This window comes from Heterocephalus glaber, unplaced genomic scaffold, assembly GCF_053883595.1.
Source record: "Heterocephalus glaber isolate CG9 unplaced genomic scaffold, H.glaber_assembly_v1.0 deba00001687, whole genome shotgun sequence".
NCBI classification, from domain to species: Eukaryota; Metazoa; Chordata; class Mammalia; order Rodentia; family Bathyergidae; genus Heterocephalus; species Heterocephalus glaber.
The window spans coordinates 2,537,680-2,559,794 of NW_028258412.1; the positions used below are offsets into that span (position 1 = coordinate 2,537,680).

The 22,115-nt window shown below is 41.4% G+C and overlaps 1 protein-coding gene across 4 annotated transcripts in view; it reads left to right on the plus strand.

Annotated features, from left to right (window-relative positions):
- The window catches only part of Myo18b (myosin XVIIIB), a 280,964-nt gene that overhangs the window by 159,861 nt on the left and 98,988 nt on the right, over positions 1–22,115 (plus strand). For all 4 annotated transcript variants that reach the window (XR_015446186.1, XM_087198064.1, XM_087198065.1 and 1 more), the window contains exons 33-34: positions 95–199; positions 17,545–17,697. Coding sequence is in view for 3 of the 4 variants with exons in the window: in XM_087198064.1 (XP_087054190.1) it covers positions 95–199; positions 17,545–17,697 (258 nt within the window). In the remaining variant the exon portion in view is untranslated. The remainder of the gene's footprint in view (positions 1–94; positions 200–17,544; positions 17,698–22,115) is intronic.

Consider the following 22,115-nt stretch of genomic DNA (forward strand, 5'->3'; position numbering starts at 1 on the left):
AGTTCCACATCTCCCTCCTCCCTCCTTGCCTTGTGGGATTTGTCCTCCTGGCACTTGTTCACCCTGTGCATGCATCTGCCCTTTGTGCCTGCAGCTCCGTCAGCTGGAAATGCAGCTGGAGCAGGAGTACGAGGAGAAGCAGATGGTGCTCCATGAGAAGCAAGATTTGGAAGGATTGATTGGAAGCTTGTGTGATCAGGTAAGGCAGAGGCATTGTCCTGCATTTGGAGGACACCCCCCCCGCCTCTGTTTTCCTTAGATATGGACCATGGGGGACCAGATGGAGGGAGGTCATCCTCAGGCTGCAAGAAGGACCAGGGAACAGGCCTTTCAGCTGGCCTGTCCTTGCATTCCCAGAGTGCCCGCTTCATTCCTGCACATCACTGACTCTTCAAAGGAGACCTTCAGGCACTTCCAAACAGGGTTCTTGGAAGAACCCATGGGAGTAGACATAGCGGGCCCAGAAGCGGGAGCAGTGGAAGCAGTCTTGTTGCCTTCGGGGTCTCTTGGAGTGAGAGTATGAGGTATGATCCAAAAATAATTGCTGAGTGGTGGCACATGCCTGTGATCTCAGCACTTGGGAGGCTGAGGCATAAGAATAGCTGTGAGTTCAAGGCCAGCCTGAACTACATAGTGAGACCCTGTCTTAAAAACAAAAAACAAAACAAAACAAAAACCAACCCAGAAACAAACCAAAAAACCCCAAAATACACTGAATGTTCAAATTTTACAAAACTGTGTTGTGGTAAAAGACACATTACCATTACTCCTACTCAAAATATTACCCCTCACTTCAAACACACTTATCTCATCATTCTTGCCACTTCTGAAGCAGTTCTGAAAGCCTTCTTTTGTCATGCCTGCCTTGATGCCCAGAATCAATTTAAAATGATTACCTTTCATGGTCATTTTGATTTTGGGAAGAACCAGAAGTCACACAGTGCCAGAGTCAGTAAATAAGGTAGATGAGCACACACTGTCATGTTTCTATGAGCCTGCCTTTCTGTTGGATGGGACTTGGCAGCAGCACTGACCATATTTGTGATCAGACCTTGTAAACACACAATAGAGAACTTCCAGAACTGCTTCGTAAAGTGGCAAGAACAATGGGATAAGTTCAAAGCATAATTTGAGGGGCATTGCTGGCAATATGTCTTTTATTGTAATAAATTAAAAAAATTTAAATGTTCATCATAACTCTTTTGGCAGCACTTGCTCTAATAGGGCAAGCATGAACACAGTGCACTCATGGGTGGCCTCATGAGGACAAGGCTTTTGCTAGAAGCAGCCAGGCTCAGTGTCAGGCAAAGAGGGTGTTTAATGCTGGCTGGGCTGCCCGTCTCCACAGTTTTGGGTGGGTTAGTTAACCACTCTGAGTTCCTGGAGAAGCAGAGCCTCATGGGGTTTTTGCCATTCCTGAGCACCAAAGTTCTCCTCTGCAGCATTGTGAGCGTTTGAGTGGGACCCTTCTGAGTGATGAGGAGTGGCCTGTGTATTGTAGGATGTTGAGCAGCAGCCCTGGCTTCTACCCTCGAGATGCCAGTAGCACCTCCCAGTTGTGACAGCCAGAAATGTCTTCAGAGATTGCCAAATGTCTCCTTTGGACAAAATTGATTCCTTCCCTGTAGAGAGCCGCTGCTAGACTGAAAGTGGCCAGCAGAGTTCAGGGACAGCCCTGAGAGTTGGGAGACATCGCTCTTCCACCCTCAGTATTCCTTTCCCTGCCAGGGGGGCTGCTGTCAGAAATCTCAACAGTGGAGAGCAGCACCTGGGGCTCCCACAGTTTCTCTTGAAGCATCACGTGGGAGTATTGTAAAGCATTTGCTCACATGCGTGTAATGTCTATTAATTAGTAATGGCTCTGCTGTTAATATCCTTCTCAAAAGTTGTTGACTTTATTCAAAAAGGAATGTGGTTGCTTCAAACGGTCATTCAGGCAGCCTGGCCTTGGACTAAATAAATGCTCATTATGTATTTAAAACTAAATGGAGTAAAGTAGTGCACTTGAGGGCAGGGCTGTCACAGCAGTGTGAGTGAGAGTGAGGAGCTCAGGGAGCCAGCAGCAGTTTGAGCACTGGCTTTCTACGGGCTTTCTGGATTTCTAGCAGGGCATCTGGGACTTTTGAGTTCAGAGCCATTGAATTGCTCTCCTTCAGTATTCGTGCAAGACAGCACAGCCAGCACTTGGCTCTGGAGTGATAATCAGGAGTTCCTGGGAGAAGTTTGCCCTCATTTGGCACTGTGCATTTGAGGACGTGGTGTGGGATGTCTGGTGAGAAAGGAGTCCAGGCTGAGTGAGGTGCGGCTTAGGGAGAGCCTGTGATAGCATGCGTGTGGCCCAGGGTTCCACCCCCAGCACTGCAAAAACAAAACAGAAGCAACAAAAACAGTTTATAAATACTGCTAAAATAAATTTTACACACAAAGGGAACCTTAGAGGCATAAAACGCCAACTTTGTGTTAGTCACCACACTGGAGGCTTTTAATAAATGGTCACACTGGATGATTTCAAACATGTTTGTTATGACCTTTTGCCAACCCCATGGAAAAGTAGGATGAAGAATGTAATTGATGTTTGGGTACCAAGCACTTAGGGCAATAGGAATTAACATTTTGCCATGTTTGATTCACATGTTTTTAAGGAAGTAAAACCTTTCAAGACCTGCTGGTGCCCCTTGGTGTTCCTTCCTAATCTCATGCTTCTCTCTCCCTTCCTTCCTTCCTTCCTTCCTCCCTCCCTCCCTCCCTCCCTTCCTTCCCCAAAGGAAAGTATTGCCCCAATGTTTGGAGTGTGTAATTCCCATGAATATATATTTAAACTTTAATCAGGTACAGTCTATATGATTTTGTACTTTGTTCTCCTTCATGCTGTTCTTGAGATTAGTTCATGATAATAGTTGGAGTAGCTCGAATACATTCATTTACCTGCTACATAGTATTAATATAAAAAGCCCTTATTTTTCTATTGTTGTATATTTTCTTATTTGTACCTTAACACACAAACTGCCTTGCATATTCATATATATCTCACTGTGCACATGGGTGTTTCCGCAGGGTGTGTAGCTGGAAGAGGAGTTGCCGGGTCCTAGAAATGCACAATATTGGAAGTATTAATATCACCCAAATTGGCGCTCCAGGTGGCTGTGGCATTTTCTATGTCACCAGCGGTGTCCAAGGTTTTGCCTCTGCATATCCCTACCACGCAGTGTGCTTTAAGACATGTGTGGGTTTTTTCCAGGCATTGGGTGTTGAATGGTTCTGCATGTCCCTAGTCACGAGTGAACCTGTGCACATTCCGCATTCACTGCCATTGTCTCATGTGAGTTGACTATTCATAGGCTTTGTCCTTTTTCCCTATAAATTTATTTATGATTCTTATACCAGATGCTAATCCCGTTTTGGGTAATATAGCCTGCAAATGTCTTCTGACTGTGAATAATTATTTCATTTGTTTATAATGTCCTTTACTCACTACAGAGTTTGTAGTAGTCATATTAATCAATTTTTATGTTTTTTCTATTTTAAGGTTGCTTTCCTTGATTTCATATTTTATCGTATTTCTTAAAGTTCTAAAATTTTGACTTTGATATTATTAGGTCTTTATCTAGATTTTATTTGGGAGTGTTGTATGAGGTAGGAATCTACTCTTTCCTGATTGGGATAATCTTCATTTTATTTCATGAATACTTTTTTTCTATAGTTTTCATTTTGCTGTGTGTCCTTATTGGCTTCCCATTCTAGTTCATTGGCTCATTTGTCTCTTCCTACACAATGTGGTCATCGTTTTTTTTGTTGTTGTTTTTTTTTTGGTAATGCTGGGGATTGAATCCAGGACCTCATGCATGCTAGGCAAGTACTCTACCACTGAACCACACCCCTAGCCTACATCATGTAGTTTTAATGGTTTGGTTTCAGTAACTTGCAGAGCAGCTTGCCTTGTTAGTCTTTAAGTTGACTTGTCTTCTTGGTCTTTTAATTTTTTAAAGATTCCATGGGCTGAGGGGGTAGCTCAGCAGCAGAACTCTCTCCTACCATGCATAAGATCCTGGGTTGGATTGCCAGCACCACACACACACACGCGCGCACACACACACACACACGCACATACACACACACAAAGACTCTTTAACAGAACCTGATGTGATTTTCATTGTAAATTCATTGATTTGTCAGTAAGTTGGAAACAATTGACTTTTTAAATTAAACCATGGTATTATTGATCTTGCCATCTCTTCCTATTTTCTTATGGTGTTCAGTAATATTTCATTATTTTTATCCTTACAGGTCTTATACTTTGTTGTTAGATTTACTTTTAGGAGGCTTATAGTTTTTATGGGTATTATGAGTGGCATTTTGCTGTATTCTGTTTTTCACTTAGTTCTTGTAACACACGAGAGGACTACTGGTTGTACTGATTTTATATCCAACAGATTTTATGAACTCACTGTTTTAATATCTTACCTGTAGATTCTTTGGATTTTTTTACATTTATAATTTACTGTTTAAAATAAGAATAATTTTGCCTCTTGTCCATAAATTGGGATAACAGAGAAGTTTAAATTTCAATGAGATGTTTTGTATTTTTTTCTCACCTAATTGTATGAGCTTGGGCCTCTGATACAAGGTTGAATAGTGGAGATTGCTGGCCTCATCTCCTCATTCCTGACCTTCATAGTCCTGCTTCTGAGTTTTATCATGTATTTATTTGCTCTGTGTTTTTGATAAATAACTCCAGTCAGGTTAAAGTAGTCTTTTTCTCTTGTAGTTTTCTAATATTTAACAAAAGTTTATTGAGTGTTTTCATATGTTTTTTATGCAGTTATTAATTGTCCTATGACTGGTCTCTTTCATCCATTAATACAGTGTGTATATTTTAAATATTGCTATGTATCCCGATGTATTTTGTAGGTAAATCTTACTTAGCCGTGTGCATTTTAATATATTGCTGTATTGCACTGTTAATATTTTTGAGGATTTTTGGAAACAGAATCATAAATAAGATTGGTTTATAATTTTCTTTACTTAAATGTATTTGTCCAGGGTTGAACTATTTCATGTGTTTACAATTACATTTGAAATTTTTTTTAAATAAAACTTGAGACATGTAGCTCTTGAAAATTGAAAATAATTAGCATGTAAACCCATTTGGAGCTAGTTTCTATTGGGGGAAAGATAAATATTTACTATCTCGAAGTTCTGTAATCACAACTGGGCACAAATTCAGATATTTTTCTCTTCCTTAAGGAGTTAATTTTGGTTAATCTATTTCTGAACATTTATTCTTTCATTTTACTTTCATGTAGACTGACAGACTTTTTATATGATTTTAAAAATTCTATTCTATCAGATTGTTTTGGTTTATTAAATTCTTTTATTGGTACATTGTAGGTATACAACACAATTACATTTCTCATTGGGAATTGTACCTTTACATAATGCATCTTGGTTCTTATTTTTTCCCCATTCCTAGCCCTCCCTTCACGCCCTCCACCCTTCTCTATTTACAAAGACTTTGTTTCCATTTTTTCCATTTCTCAGCATTTTTCCTTTCCCTTCTTTCCTTTCCCCTGCCCCTCCCACTACCCCTACCCCTTTGGACCTTTTCTTCCTATTTTACATTTTCGATTATTCATTCTAATCATTGGTACATTTTAGATATACAATATAATGACATTCATCATTGGAAATTCGCACCTTTACATAGTCTCTCTTGGTTCTTATTTTTCACCCTTGCCCAGCCCTCCCTTCAACCCCTCCATTCCTCCCTATTTACAAAGATTTTGTTCCTATTTTTCCATTTTCTCATATTAATCCCATTCCCTTCTATCCTTTCCCCTAGCCCTCCCACTTCCTTCCCCTTTGCCCCTTTTCTTCCTATTTCACATTACCTATTATACATTTAGTCCTTATTTAAACTTTCAGTTTCTCACACCAGAGAAACTATTCAGAATTTATTCATGTGTGTCCTATTTATTCCACTTAAGAGTATTGCCTCAATGTGCATCCACTTAGCTATAAATGTCTCTAACTTCACATTTTTTATGGCTGAGTAGTACTCGATTTTATAAAAACATCACATTTTTTTTATCCAGCCTCCAGTTGATGGGCATTTGGGCTGTTTCCAAGTTTTAGCTATCAAAAACTGTGCTGCTATGAACATGGGTGCACATATATCACTGTGGTATGATTCTTTTAATTCTTTGGGGAAGATACCCAGCAGTGGAATAGCAGGGTCAAATGGGACTTCCAGTCCTAGTTCTTTGAGGTATCTCCATACTGATTTCCACAATGGTTGCACCAGTCTACACTCCCACCAGCACTGGAGCAGGGTTCCTCTTTCCCCACAGCCCTGCCAGCATTTGTTATTGGTTGATTTCATGATAGCAGCCATTCTTTCTGGAGTGAAGTGGAATTACAGCATGGTTTTCATTTGCATCTCTCGAATGACCAGTGATGTTGAACATTTTTTCATGTATTTATTTGCTATTTCTACTTCTTTGTCTGAGAAATGTCTGTTCATTTTAGATGCCCATTTTTGGATTGGGTCTTTAAATTTTGGAGGTCTGATCTTTTTAAGTTCTTTATAGATTCGAGATAGTAGATCTTTGTCTGAGGAAGAGCAGGTGAAGATTTTTTCCCACATTGTGGGTTGTCTCTTCACACTGCTGGTGGTTTCTCTTGCTGTGCAGAAGCTTTTTAATAAGAAGAGATCGCACTTGTTGATTGTTTGTGCTAGTTCACGAGCAACTGAGGTTTTGTTCATAAAATCTTTTCCTACACCGATGTCTTCAAGGGTTCTACCTAACCTCTGTTCCAACTGGTTCAGAGTTTCTATTTTAATATTTAGATATTTAATCCATTTTGATTTTAGTTTAGTGCATGGTGAGAGATATAGGTCTAGTTTTAATCTTTGGCAAGTTGAAGCCCAATTTTTCCATCACCATTTATTAAAGAGGCTATCTTTCCTCCAGTGAGGGTGTTTGGCTCCTTTATTGAAGATGAGATGACTGAGTGTGTCTGGCGTTGTTACTGCATCTTCTAATCTGTTCCACTGGTCCTCAGGTCTGTTTCTTTGCCAGTACCATGCTGTTTTTATCACAGTAGTTTTGTAGTAGAGTTGCGGGTTGGGGATTGTGATACCCCCTGCCATGTCTCTGTTACCTAGAATTGATTTTGCTATTCTGGGTCTCTTCTTGTTCCAAATGAATTTTTGGATTGTTTTCTCAAGGTCTATGAAGTATGCTGCTGGGATCTCAATTGGAATTGCATTAAATCTATATAGCAGTTTTGGAAGTATGGCCATTCACTATATTAATCCTTCCTACCCAGGAGCAGGGTATGTGTGTCCATTTTCTGATATCATCTTCAATCTCTCTTTTCAGAGTGCCATAGTTTTCAGAGAAGAGGTCTTTGATTTCTTTTGTTAGGATGATTCCTAGGGATTTCAGTTTTTTGGATGCTATTGTGAAAGGAATTATTTGCCCTATTTCTCTCTCAGTGAGTCTGTCATTGGTGTAGAGGAAAGCTATTGATTTTTGTGTGATGGCCTTGTAACCAGCTACTTGACTGAATTTCGTTATTAAGTCTAGAAGACTTTTGGTGGAGTTTTTGGGGTCTTCTATATAGAGTATCATGTCATCTGCAAATAATGACAATTTGATTTCTTCATTACCTATCTTTATTCCTTTTATTTCTTTCTCTTGTCTAATTGCCATGGCTAATGTTTCCAGAACTATATTGAACAAGAGTGGTGATAGTGGACATCCTTGTCTTGTTCCTGATTTGAGTGTGAAGGATTTCAGTTTTTGACCATTTAGTATGATATTGGCTGTTGGTTTTTCATAGATGGCTTCTATCAGTTTGAGGTAGAGACCATCTATTCCAATTTTTTGTAGGGTTTTTATCATAAATGCCTGTTGGATTTTGTCAAATGCCTTTTCTGCATCTCTGGAGATAATTATATGGTTTTTGTCCTTGGCTCTATTGATATAGTGTATTACATTGATTGATTTGCGTATATTGAACCATCCCTGCATCCCTGGGATGAATCCCACTTGATCAGGGTGTATGATCTTCTTGATGATCTTCTGCATTGTATTTCCCAGTATCTTATTAAGGACTTTTGCATCTATGTTCATTAGTGAGATTGGCCTATAGTTCTCCTTCTTGGTTGGGTCTTTCTCTGCTTTGGGGATCAAGGTGATGCTTGCTTCCAGGGATGAATTTGGGAGTATTGCTTCCCTTTCAATTTCATTGAAGAGTTTGAACAGTAGTGGCAGTAGTTCCTCTCTAAATGTCTTGTAGAATTCAGCAGTGAAGCCATCAGGGCCCAGACTTTTCTTAGTTGATAAGTTTTTAATTACATTTTCAATTTCATTCATTGATATTGGGTTGTTCAGAATTTTTAGGTCTTCTTCGTTCAACTTTGGTAATTCATATGTATCTAGGAATCTGTCCATTTCTTCTGTGTTGTCCATCTTATTGGGGTATAGGTTCTGGAAGTAGGTATTGATGATCCTCTGTATTTCTGCTGGGTCTGTTGTAATTTCACCCTTTTCATTCCTAATTGCATGGATTTGGGCCTTTTCTTTGCTTTTTCTGACAAAGTTGGCTAAAAGTTTGTCAATTTTGTTGATTCTTTCAAAGAACCAACTCTTGGCTTCATTGATTTTTTGTATCATTCTCTTAGTCTCCATTGCATTGATTTCTCCTCTGATCTTTATAATTTCCTCCCTTGTATGGGCTTTGGGGTTGTCCTACTCTTCTTTTTCTAGAAGCTTGAAGTTCAGCATCAGGTTGTTTAATTGGGCTCATTCTGTTTTCCTAATATTTGTATTCACTGCTATGAATTTCCCTCTTAAGACTGCTTTCATTGTGTCCCATAGATTCCGATATGTTGTATTGTCATTGTCATTTAATTGAAGGAACTGTCTGATTTCTTCTTTAATTTCCTCTGTGACCCATTGGCTATTCAGAAGTGTGTTGTTCAATTTCCACGTGTTTGTGAAATTTTTTGAGTTTCTTTTGCTATGGATCTCCAATTTCATCGCACTATGGTCTGATAATATACAGGGGATAACTTCAATTCCTTTGCACTTACTTAAACATGTTCTATGTGTGAGTATGTGGTCTATTTTGGAGAATGAGCCATGTGCAGGTGAGAAGAATGTGTATTCTGATTTTGTGGGGTGGAAGACTCTGTAAACATCTGTTATGTTTGTTTGTTCAAGAGTTTGATTGAGTTCTAGTATTTCATTACTTATTTTGAGTCTAGTTGATCTATCTATTTGTGACAGTGGGGTGTTGAGGTCCCCCACTACAATTGTATTAGTGCCTATATGACTTTTTCATGTCCATTAGTATTTGTTTTATATAGTTGGGTGCACTAGTGTTTGGTGCATAGATATTTATAATTGTCATCTCTTCCTCTTGGATTCTTCCCTTTACAAGGATGTAGTGTCCTTCTTCGTCTCTCTTAATCAGCGTTGGTTTGAAATCTACTTGATCTGCAAAGAGGATAGCTACTCCTGCTTTTTTGGGGGGTCCTGTTGCATGGAGTATTGTTTTCCACCCTTTATCTTTCAGTCTATGAGTTTCCTTTTGAATTAAGTGTGTTTCTTGTATGCACCATATTGTTAGATTTTGCTTCTTGACCCATTCTGCCAGTCTATTTCTTTTGATTGCTGAGTTGAGACCATTAACATTGATGGTTATAACTGAAACATATTGACTTGTCATTGCTATGACTTTTTCTTTTTGTTGGGTTCTCCCCCTTTACATTTAATTTCTTGTCATGCCAGATGGGTTCATTCTGCTTTGCTTCCTGGAGTTGTGATCCTCAATGTCTGTTCCTAGGATATTGTGTAAAATTCTTTGGAGTGCTGGTTTGGTATTTAGAAAGTTCCTAAGGTGCTCTTTGTCATGAAAGTATCTTATTTCTCCATCCATTTTGAAAGATAGTTTTGCAGGGTACATCAATCTGGGTTGGAGGCTGTTTTCCGTTAGGGCTTGCAATATGTCACTCCAAGCTCTTCTTGCCTTGATGGTTTGTATTGAGAAGTCTGCTGTGATTCTGATGGGCTTTCCTTTGTATGTGACTTGTTTCTTTTCTCTAACTGCTTGCAGAAATTTGTTCTTCTGTTGTGTTTCTGGAATATTAACAATTATATGCCTATGTGTAGATTTTTTTTTGATCAAGGCTATTTGGAGTCCTATATGCCTCACTTATCTGTATGTCAAGCTTTTTTCCCCTGCTTGGGAAATTTTCTGTCTTTATTTCTGTGAAGAGTTTTTTTATGTCATGTGCACTCTCTCCTGTTTCTTCATTGACTCCCATCAGTCTTATGTTATTCTTCTTTGCATCATCTAGCAGCTGCTGGATTGATTTCTCATGTTCTCTTATAATCTTGAAACAATTTTTCTTTTCCTGGTCATTAATTGCAATCTTATCTTCTATATCTGAAATTCTGTCCTCACATTGGCTCATTCTGCTGTGTAGACTTTCAATGGAGTTTTTCATGTCCTGGAAATCTGTTTGCATCTGTTTTATGGATTCCATTTGTTTCCTATGTTGGGATTCCATCATGTTCCTCAGCTCCTCTCTAGATTTATTAATCATGTCTTGCACTATGGGCACAATTTCTCCTAGATCCCCTTTTGTTGCCAGTTCAGTGGGTCCAGGTGGTTGAGTATCAGAGTGTTCCATCTCATTTCCCTTTGGGGTTGCTGTAGGTTATCTGAAAGTCTGGTTTTGAGACTTATTTACATGTTTTCTCATTTCGACTGGGGTGGGGGGCTGTGAGTGCCTGCATAGATTACCTCCTCTGAGCTGGGAGAGGTGGGACAGGGGCCGGTAGCAGCGGTAGGGATGGTGACCCAAAAGCCCTTTCCTGTGGGCTGGGAGCAGCGGGAGGGATGGTGACTGGGAAGCCCCTTCCTCTGGACCAGGAGCAGTGGGACGGCGGCTCAGAAGCCCCTACCTCTGGGCCGGGAGCAGCGGGACTCAGTACCTTGGTCTGGTGATCTGGTGACCTCTGCGTCTTTGTAGTGTGGAACCAGGTGGCTGCCTGTCTGCAGCGGGGTGATTCAGTGTCTTCCGCGCGACTCAGGACCTTGGTAGGGTGTGCACAGACCTGCCTGTCTGCAGCAGGCTGATTCGGCATATTCCACGTCCAGATTGTTGCCTTTTTAAATTACAATATTGTTTACTTTTGACATTATTTCATCAGTGTTAGATTTGCTAGAGATTTGTGTATGAATCTTATGAAAGCACCAGATTTTCTCTATTCTTGTTGCTTTTTTTCTCTTTCCTGTTAGTCTTTTATTCTATTTTTTCTTTTGTTTCTCTTTCCTTTCCTATTAGTCTTTTGTTACATTAGTATTTTGCTCTAGATTCAATGTTGAAAATTTTAATGCACTTTCAATATTTCTTATCCATTAAAATTACTTCAATTCCTATAGAACTATTTTTAATTAAAAATTTGTATATTTAAGACAATACTCTCCCTTTGCATTCTGCTTCAGTGCCACCCTTACAGGCTAAGAATTTCCTCATATCTCTTGTGCTTTTTTCTTTCAACTTGCAAATTATTTATAAATGGCACTTTCAAGTTTACTAATATTTGGAATTAACTTTTAATGTTAATTTTTTAGTTAATGACATTTCAGGTAGAGAAGATTCTGGAATGCCTAATATTTTCTTTGAAATTATTGAGATCTCTTTGTTTTTCCAGTTTATACTCAAGCTTAATAAGCTGCTTCTGGAAAAGAATGTAGGTGTTTATGAGGCATAAGGTTCTATACATGGCAAATAGATCAAGCTTTTAAATTTTGATTTGAAGATGATGTGCAAATATAAAATTATAAATCATAAAGGAAAAGTTTAAAAATACACAGCCATCTTTTTTTAAAAAATCACCTCTTGTTAGCTTTCAATTTTATTTGCTTAAGCTGTTGCTAAGAGAGTCCTTTTACATTCTTTTTTTTTCTTAAATTCTTTTATTGGTACATTTTAGGTATACAATAGGTTTACATTTATCATTGGGTGCTTGTACCTGTACATGATATATCTTGGTTCTTATTTTTTCCCCCATTACCTGTGTGCCCTTCACCCCCTCCACCCTTCCCCATTTACATAGACTTCTTTTCCATTTTTTTTCTTTTCTCATAATTTTTCCTTTCCTTTCCTTCCTTTCCCCTTCCCCTCCCACCACTCCTACCCCTTTGGATCTTTTCTTCCTATTACAAATTATCAATTATTCATTTTCATCATTTTAATCCTTATTTACACTTTCAGTTTCTCACACTAGAGAAACTATTGAGTACTTACACATGTGTGTCCTATTTATTTCACTTAAGAGTATGGCCTCAACATGCATCCATTTAGCTATAAATGTCTCTAGTTTCTCATTCTTTATGGCTGAGTAGCACTCCATTTTATAAAAAAACCCCACATCTTCTTTATCCAGTTTCCAGTCGATGGGCACTTGGGCTGTTTCCAAGCTTTAGCTATTACAAACTGTGCCACTATAAACGTGGGTGCTCATATATCGCTGTGGTATGATTCTTTTAATTCTTTTGGGAAGATACCCAGCAGGGGAATAGCTGGGTCAAATGGGACCTCTAGCCCTAGTTCTTTGGGGTATCTCCAGACTGATTTCCACAGTGTTTGCATCAGTCTGTACTCCCACCAACAATAGAGAAGGATTCCTTTCTCCCCACACCCCTACCAACATTTGTTATTGGTTGATTTTTTTACAGCACCCATTCATTCTGGGGTGAGGTGGAATCTCAGTGTTGTTTTCATCTGCATCTCTCAAATGACCAGTGATGTTGAACATTTTTTCATATGTTTACTTGCTGCTTTTACTTCTTTGTCTGAGAAATGTCTGTTCATTTCAGATGTGTATTTTTGAATTGGGTCTTTGAATTTAGGGGGTCTGATTTTTTTCAATTCTTTATAGATTCTAGATAGTAGTCCTTTGTCTACAGTACAGCTGCTAAAATTTTTTTCGCAGATTGTAGGTTGTCTCTTAGCTCTGTTGGTGGTTTCTCTTGCAGTGCAGAAGCTTTTTAATGAGATAAGATCCCAGTTGTTGATTCTTTGTGCTAGTTCCCATGCTACTGAGGTTCCGTTCATAAAGTCTTTTCCTATCCCAATGTCTTCAAGAGTTCTACCTAACTTATCTTCCAGCAAGTTTAGTGTTTCTGTCTTAATATTTAGATCTTTAATCCACTTCGATCTTAGTTTTGTGCACAGTGATAGGTATGGGTCTAGCTTTAATCTTTGGCAAGTTGAAATCCAGTTTTTCCAACACCATTTGTTAAATAGGCTATCTTTCCTCCAATGATGGTGGTTGGCTCCTTTGTCAAAGATGAGGTGTCTGAATATGTCTGGAGTTGTTTCTGCATCTTCTAATCTATTCCACTGATCCTCGGGTCTATTTCTTTGCCAATACCATGCTGTTTTTATCACAGTAGCTTTGTAGTATAGTTTCAAGTTGGGGATTGTGATACCCCCAGCCATGTCTCTGTTGCCTAGAATTGCATTTGCTATTCTAGGTCTCTTTTGGTTCCAAATGAATTTTTGGATTGTTTTCTCTAGTTCTGTGAAGTATATTGTTGGAATTTCAATTGGCATTGCATTTAATCTATATAGTAGCTTTGGAAGTATGGCCATTTTCACTATATTGGTTCTTCCTACCTAGGAACAAGGGATGTCTTTCCATTTTCTTATATCCTCCTCGCTCTCCTTTTTCAGGGTGCTGTAGTTTTCAGCGTAGAGGTCTTTTGCTTCCTTTGTAAGACTGATTCCTAGATATTTCATTTTTTTGGATGCTACTGTAAGAGGAATTGTTTCCCTAATTTCTCTCTCAGTGAGTCTACTATTTGTGTACAAGAAGGCTATTGTTTTTTGAGTGTTTGAGTGTTTTTTGAGTGTATCTGGCTACTCTACTGAATCTGTCAATTAAGTCTAGAAGTCTTTTGGCCGAGTTTTTTTGGGTCTTCTATGTGAAGTATCATATTGTCAGCAAATAATGACAGTTTAATTTCTTCCTTTCTTATCTTTATTCCTTTTATTTCTTTCTTTTTTCTAATTGCTGTGGCTAATGTTTCCAGAACTATACTGAACAGGAGTGGTGATAGTGGGCATCCTTGTCTTGTTCCTGATTTTAGTGTGAAAGTTTTCAGTTTTTGACCATTTAGTATGATGTTCCTTTCACATTCTAAATATGATTGTGGGTTTTCCAAATTTTGTTAATTGTTATAGTTTCTCTTCATATATTATGTGGCTGCATATTTAGGTGTATTGAAGTTTCATATTGTTTTATTTACTTGGCAGATTGTTTGTTTACTATATGCTGTCTCTCTTTTCAATTAGTTTGCCTGTAAGATCTTTCTTATCCATTCATTTTTAGCCTTTCCAAATGCTTGTGTCTGTGTGTGCTTGTATGTTTCCTTTAAACAAGTTGGATAATTTTAATCCAATATTTTATTAAAATGTTTTTATTTGCTATGCAAACCACATTTTTCAAGCCTCAGTTGCCCCATCTGTAAAGTGGCTGGATTATCTCTTAACAGTATTTCCAAATCATACTTTAGTAGTGCTTTTAGAATTCTTTGTCAATAAATTTTTAACAACCACCCTGAACAATTTGCCTTTATGATAAATGGTCGAACAATTGAGGTTTGAATGTAGTTTTCTACAAAAACACTAAACATCATTTAGATTTATTGGTTAATTATTCACCATCTTTATCCAAATTTGAATCTTTGTGCTGAAAAATGGGAACTCGTAGAGTAACATTTATTTCCCTTTAACCTAATAAGCCTCCCTTCCTCTCCTCTCGCAGTTCATTGTGAAGGGAAGGATGACTTGGTCTGAGATTTAGTTGTGAATTTTTGTTTGCAGTGCTCCCTCTGGAAAGGACTTAATGCCAGCAATTTCAAGCCCTCTCTGGCAGTGAAGATTATAGAGTCTGAGCCATCTCTTCCATGTGGTCAGTGCCCACATCAGGGAATGTTCCTGATGCCAACTTCCTCCACAAGGGAATTAGAGGCACTTTAGGGTGTGTGCAGAGAAAAAGCAGATGTGGATATAGGACAGGAGCAAAACACACCGCTGGAAGGTTATTATGGTAAAAAGCTGGACTTGAGAGTAAATTGCTCTGGGCTCACGTAGCAGTTCCACTGAGCATTTTATAAGCATAGTTACAGACTTACAAGCCAATGCTGAAATGCCTGGGTTCAAATCCTTTCATAGCCATTTGGTACCAATATGGCCCTGGCAGATCACTTGCCTTCTCTGTGTCAGTTTTACAGCTGTACCTCCATGTCCCCATGACATTATATACTAAAGTGCCCTGGTTAACTTCTCCTTGTGACCTGCCCCATCCTGAGGTTGCACACCATCATGGCAGCTCCCCAGCACCCCTGTTTTTGCTCATGCAGTGCACCTCCGGCACCTCTTCTTGGGAGGAGAGGTAGTTCTTGGGAGTAGTAGTAGTAGTGCTTCCACATCTCATCCCATCCCATCTCATCAAGAACAGGGTGATACTCTCCTGTGCCATAAGATACTTTTTTTAAAAAAAATTAAAAAGCAAAACGAATCCCTGTAATGTCATATCTTACCAAAATTTCCTCTTTTCAGCCAGGAAATCTGAGTTCATAACCCAATTCTGCCACTTACTTGCTGTGAGCTCTTGAGCAAGTGACTTTACTTCTGTCTGCTGTAAAACAGGAATATACACACCTCATAGAGTCATCATCATTTTAAATGTATCAATATCCACTAAATGTTTACAATAGTCCCTGAAATTTAGAATTCTCTCTATAAATGCAAACTATTACTACTTTTATAAAGGCAATAATAATAATAATCTCTATTTTTAAGTGATTGTCACAGGAGTTGAATGTAATAATGTGACAAAGAGCCTGGCACAATGCCCAGCTCTCAGTTCAGTTCAACAGATTGCGTGTGTGTGTGTGTGTGTGTGTGTGTGTGTGTGTGTCTGTATTAGAACAACATTTTAATTTATCAAAGCAATAATACATCTGAGAAAACAAGGCTAAATTCTAAGAAGCAATTCATTTTTCAAAGGATTCCAAACTGACAGTAGAGAAATAGTAATGCCAAATCTGCAGAAACACATTTTAGGTCATCAGACAATACTCATAATCCTTTATATTTGTAAAGCACTTGACAGCATACAAAGTGCTTTGTGATCCATTATTGCACATGATTGTTGTCTTATCTCAACATGGAAGATAGGGATTTCTTTTTTAACCTCCCTTCTTGTAGATAGGGAAACTCAGAGCCAGAGAGGTGGTGTGACTCAGCCAAGATTTCTGCCACCAAGAAGGGGCAAGCTGGGGTTTAAAGGAAGGGCCACATTGTTCTCAATGCCATGTTCTTTTGGGAATATTCTGGGGCATTCTGACCATCCCAGGAAATGGTTAGCATTTGGCACAGAAGGATAAAGTCTCAGTGTATAGAAATGAAGTTCCAGAAAGGAACCACCTGTTCGCTGTTTTCTTTAAAACTCTCCGTCTGATGGATGATGCTGTGTTCTTTGCTCTGGTCTCCTGAAGAACCCAATAAAGGGGTTGTTTCTCTCAGGGACTCTAATCTGCTGCTCTGTACTTTGACAGGACAGCATGCTGTTGGGATCTGTGTGGGGCTCCAATGTCTTTCTGTTTCTCCTTGGCTTTGCCTGTGCCTGTACTGTTGGCCACTGGAAGCTGTGAAATGTTCAAGGTCACCTTCCTTGTTCCCAGTCCAGGAAGTGGCTTCTTCATGACCCACTTGATCACTGTCTCCAGAAATTCACAATTCTGGGAGAAGGAATGTGCTCAGCTCTGGGTAAAGATACCTCTGCAGAAAGTGATTTCATCTGCCTGTCCTTAAACTCAAATACATAACCAACTCAAGGGACAGAATAGCATGACTTAGATCTTGAAAAGGAACATAGTCATTATTTGCTGAGGTGTGACATCTATGTGGTAGGCACAGTATGTCCTATATGTACAACCTGTGGTGTGACACTCCGGTAGAGAAGAACCCTATGTCCCTGTGTATAGCTCCATGAATCCCATACATTCATCTGGCAGCACTCAGACCAGTAACATAGTTCCCCCTGTAATGCCCATCATTATCTGCCCTGGCTCCCCTGACTTCTGTTGGCAGAGACTGGCCAGCAGCTGAGAGACTCACCTGACATGAGAGGTTCTTAGGAGAAGAGGGGAGGTCATATTGATGGCTTAGCACTAAAGATAGGACTGAATGACTTTGGACCCTGAAGTTGTGATGAGAATCATGATGTCAACTTACATTTGTTGGGTACCAATTCTGTGCCAGGCTGAGCTCATATTTAATTTTCAGAGCAACTCTGTGTGGTTGGTGCCAGTCCCATTTTGTAGGTGGGGAAACTGAGGGTTAGGGAGGAGGAGGGTCTTGTCCAACATCTCATAGCAGAGGCAGGATCCAGGGAATTTAAACACTGTCCACTACTTTGCTGAGCTCACGGGCTTTCTCTCTTCTTCTAGATTGGCCATCGGGACTTTGATGTAGAGAAGCGACTGCGAAGGGACCTCCGGAGGACTCATGCACTGCTGTCAGATGTCCAGCTCCTTCTGGTAACCGTGGACGATGGCAAGACATCAGTCAGCAAGGAGGAGCTGGAGAAGGTGCACAGCCAGGTGAGTGTTGCTGGGTCCTCTGGGCTAGGAGGAGAAACCCCCCCACCACATATGAGGCACAGGACCCCAGTTTTCAGAGAGGAATCTCTCTGCAGGGAGAGGGGGATATTTTTGGGTTGGGGAAGCAGCATGGTCGGGGGAGGTACCATGTCCTCATTATCTGTTGTCACCTGGTGTTCTCAGGTTAGCTAAGCTCAGTGAAGGACCATCAGCTAACTCCATTTCACAAGTGAGGTGCTCGGTGGCAGAGAGGTGAGATGGTCCACACAAAGGCGTGCAGCTAGAGGATGGTGGAGTCAGAATTCAAACCCAAGTCTTGTGGCTCCACCATCTTTGGCAGCCTCAGAAGAGGACCTGAGCAGCAGGTGTACAGGTGCAGGGGTGGCAAGGCCAGTCCAGGAGCTGGGAACCTCAGGAGACACGAGAATCATGGGTTGTGCCTGCTGCAGAGTGCAGCCCAGGGCAACCAGTGTCGAGAGCTATGAGTGGATCTTGGAGGGCAGAGCAAGCCCCTGGGAGAGAAGCCCCAGGGCTGAACAACATAGCAGGGACTTCAGATTTGCCACTGAGAGTGCTGAACTCTTGCATTTGTTGTTACCTTGGAAGTTACATGCCTTCCCAGGAGAAGGTGTTTTTAATGAGCCCAAGTGGATTCACCACTCTTTTCTCGGAGTATGCTTTTCCTTCCTCCTTCTCCACCTCTACCACTGGCCTTCTGTCGTCCAAGCCACACTACAAGGCTGGGGCCTTCTTCAGCTCCGCAGGTTATCCCCAGGAACTCAGGCAGGTAATCTGTGCTTTTCGTTCTGACTCTCCTGTGTTCCATCATCTCAGGATGCTCAGCTGATCCTTTGCACATACCAAATGTATTTCTGTTCAGTTCAGTTGGATTGTTCTCCTTGCTTTACAAATGAGAAATCAAGGGTCAGAGAGGCCCAAGGTCACATAGCCAGTTAGAGACTGAGCCAGAGCCAGGCCTGGAACCTACATTTCCAGATTCCAAACCTGGTATCTCCTCCCTTCTTTCTGCAGGAAGAGCTCCTGATAGAAAGCAGGTCCCCAGGAAAGCAATGGGAGGCAGTAGAGTAAATCTCCAGGTGTTAGCAGTGGAGTCCCCAGAGCTTCTCCTGCTCCTGGGCCTGCCATCAGTTCCTTCTGTAAAGGGAAGCATTTTGGGTGGAGCTTACGCACCTACCTATAGACCTTAAAAACAACCTACCTACCTCAGACTCAATTTCACCAGTTTCCCTATTAGTGCCTCATTTCCTGTCCCAGGCCCAACTCAGGACACCAGCCTACATCTGTTGTCAAGCCTGGCCATTGTCCTCTGGACAGGAGCAGTTTCTCAGTCTTCCCCTGATTTTCATGACCTGGTCAGCTTGGTGTACTGTCCAGGTGCCCATAGAATGTCCTCTGGTCTGGTTTCACCTGATGGTTTTCTCAATGTAAAGCCGGGTTCATAGGTTTAGGAGAGGAACCCACAGAAACTAAGGCTGAGACACCAGAAGCCAGCAGATCCCACGAGTCTTGGCTGACTTTGTCATCAGTTCATTCTCTTCTCTGATGATGAACCTTCCTGGCTTGTCCAGGATTTTTCTGGCTTCGTTGCAAGGTCCTGTGTTCTGAGCAGGCCCTCAGTCCCAGGAAAACTGTGGGTAGGGGGTGGCCATTCTGCTCTCTTCATGGGCAGATTGGCAAAACAGGTCCCCAGAGCTTGAATGTGTTCCTCACTAAGTCACCATGAGATCCTCCAGGGAGGGGAGGCTGGTTCATGGACATTTAACAGATGGGGAGATTTGGTGCAGAGGAGGCCATTGATGTGTCCAGGGTAACACAGCAGTAAGTGGCAGAGCTGGGATTCGCATCCAAAGCTTGTGAACCTAAGTGCACAATCTGAATATTTTAGCCTCTGGGTTTGTGCGTCTTCCTGCTTGTGGCTAACTGGGTGAGCAGGGACCCCCTGGCTCCTTGGCTTACCTTAGGTGGGCAGAGATGCCCTTGTGCACAGCTAAGGGCCAGGCACCTTGAGTTTTTGCAACCCTCTGGGCTGAGGGGTATGTGACCTGCTCATCTTTCGTCAGAATCTCCCTGCTGTCACAGTGTTCAAGCCTTCCTTCCCCCGCAGGTGACATGAATATACTTGAAAAGGAACGGTGGTGCTTTTGCTTCTTTTTCTTTTTTCTTTTTTTTTAAAAAAAGGATTCATGAGAATCCTCCCTCTGCAGGGTTAAAATGTGTGTTCTTGGGAAATAGTGGTATTTAATGAAGGTGCCTTGAGCTGAATCAAAGAGTCTCATTCTTCTGAAAGTCATCCTCCCCCGTCTCTGCATCCGGCTCGTATCAAAGGGAATCCACAGCCTTGGCTTTCCGCTGCTGTTGTCATGGAAATGGTTATAAGGAGGGATCACATGGACCAGAGGTCAGGGTACAGTTGCTTTGCTCCCAGCACACGTGTCCTGGATGCCAGAGTCAGAGCTAATCAAATAAAGCAGCTATGACATTAGGCATTGCTGCCTCTCCTCTCTGATGGATGGTATTTGTCCTTTGCCTAAAAGCTCCAAGGCCAGAGGCAGGGAGAGCAGACAAGGAAGAGGAGGACAGGGAGTGGGATAACTTTGCTGCTGGCTGCTTCTGAAGTGCTGGCTATGGTACTGAAGACAGCTAGGAACTCATGTATCCAGAGGTACAGCACCTACAATGTATCAGGGCAGGCTAGATACAGGCAATTAAGACAGGCTGGTACTCACTTTTGTGGAACTTTATCTGATGAAAAAGGGTCTCCTTTAGAGTGGGTGGTTAGCTGTGGTACCCTGGGAGGAGGAGCAGGCAGAGACTGCCACACTGAGGCCCTGGCAGCTTAGGATTTTACTCCAAGGTGTGAGAAGCCAGTGGCAGATTCCTATCCCAACCCAGGCTTTTTATTTTTATTTTACTTTATTTTTTTGTTTTGAGACAGGGTCTCACTAAATTGCCCAGGCTGGGTTGGAACTTGGTGATCCTCTTGCGTCAGCCTTCCAGAGTGCTGGGATTACAGGCGAGCACCAGCACACTCAGCCCCATTCATGGTTTAAAGGCTCATTCTTCCGGGAGAGACGGAGTTGAAGAGAGGTTGATAGATGCCCTTAGGAGGCTAAAAAGCCCTTTATGCCTGGAGGAAATGGTCACCTGGGTTGAAGAGTATTGACAGGCCCAGAAGGGAAAAACCTGGGCTCATTTGGAAGTGATGAGACTTGCAGATAAGGTTTGGTTAGTCTAACAGTACATTATTTCAGGGAATCCTTGTCCTGACCCCAGGAGGAGGGCAGATATTCCTGTTTGACCATTTTGATAGGAAGGAAGCAGGCTCTGAGCGACTGAGCGCTTTACCAGAGCACAGAGCTGTGCAAGTCTGGTAGCTGTGAATGACAGCTCTTGCCACTTGGTTTGCCTCATATGGGTCCTATTAACATTTATCAAGCACCTACTGTGTACCACCAGGATTTTCCCCGGTGCCTTGTGGACCCTCCAAATTGGCTGTACATTAGAAAACTCCACCCAAAAACCCTTGATTCCTGGATCCTACTCCCTAGATCTTTTTTTTTTTTTTCTTCAAGTCTGGGTTGGGACAGGATTTGCATTTTTAAACAACTACATCCTGAGCTTCTGATGCTATTCTTAGGACCAGCATTTGGGAACCACAGGCACCCTTTATCCCACAGAACACCCTCTCAAGTTGGGTGGCCAGAGGTCCATCTTTCAGGCGAGGACACTGCCAGTGAGGTGATATTTCTGTGGCAGATCTTAGTCCTGTCTATTTTACGGTTAACTGAATTTTGAGTCAAGAGAAACAGTTCCAGTACTTGTTCATTTTGTGACCTTCAAGCAATGTGACCTCCCCAAGCCCTTTTCCTGAAGTGGAGTGTTGCTGCCACTTCACTCAGGCACTCCTGTGTCTGAGGAGGGAAAAGCTGGTCAGGGCTTCAAAATGAGGACTGGGCCCAGGCCTCTGCAGCTCACCCATGGCCTGATGGATGACGTGGTGGTGGGGAGAGCGTTTGAACACACCTGGTCAGGAGCCTTGTTCATTCCATGTATGGTTTTCACTCAAGGGTAAGCTAGGGGCAGCCTTCAGGGACAAAGAGGAGGTGACAAAGGTCTCTGCCTTAGAGGGGCTCCCAGGCCAGTGAGAAGCAGACCTAGAAGCAGCCTGTACTAGGGCAGGGGGTTGACTCTATTGGATCAGTTGGGTTTGACTAAAGAGGGAGTCTTTAATGTTGCTTTGGGACAGAACCTGGTAATGTCAGCTCTTTTTAAAGATAAATTGCTGGTTAGGGAAGATAGATGTGGGCCTTCTAGGAGGAAGCCACAGTATGTAAAGAGATGGAAGCACCTGGCAACAGGATATACATTCAGCTTGGCATGGCCTTTCTAGGGAGTAA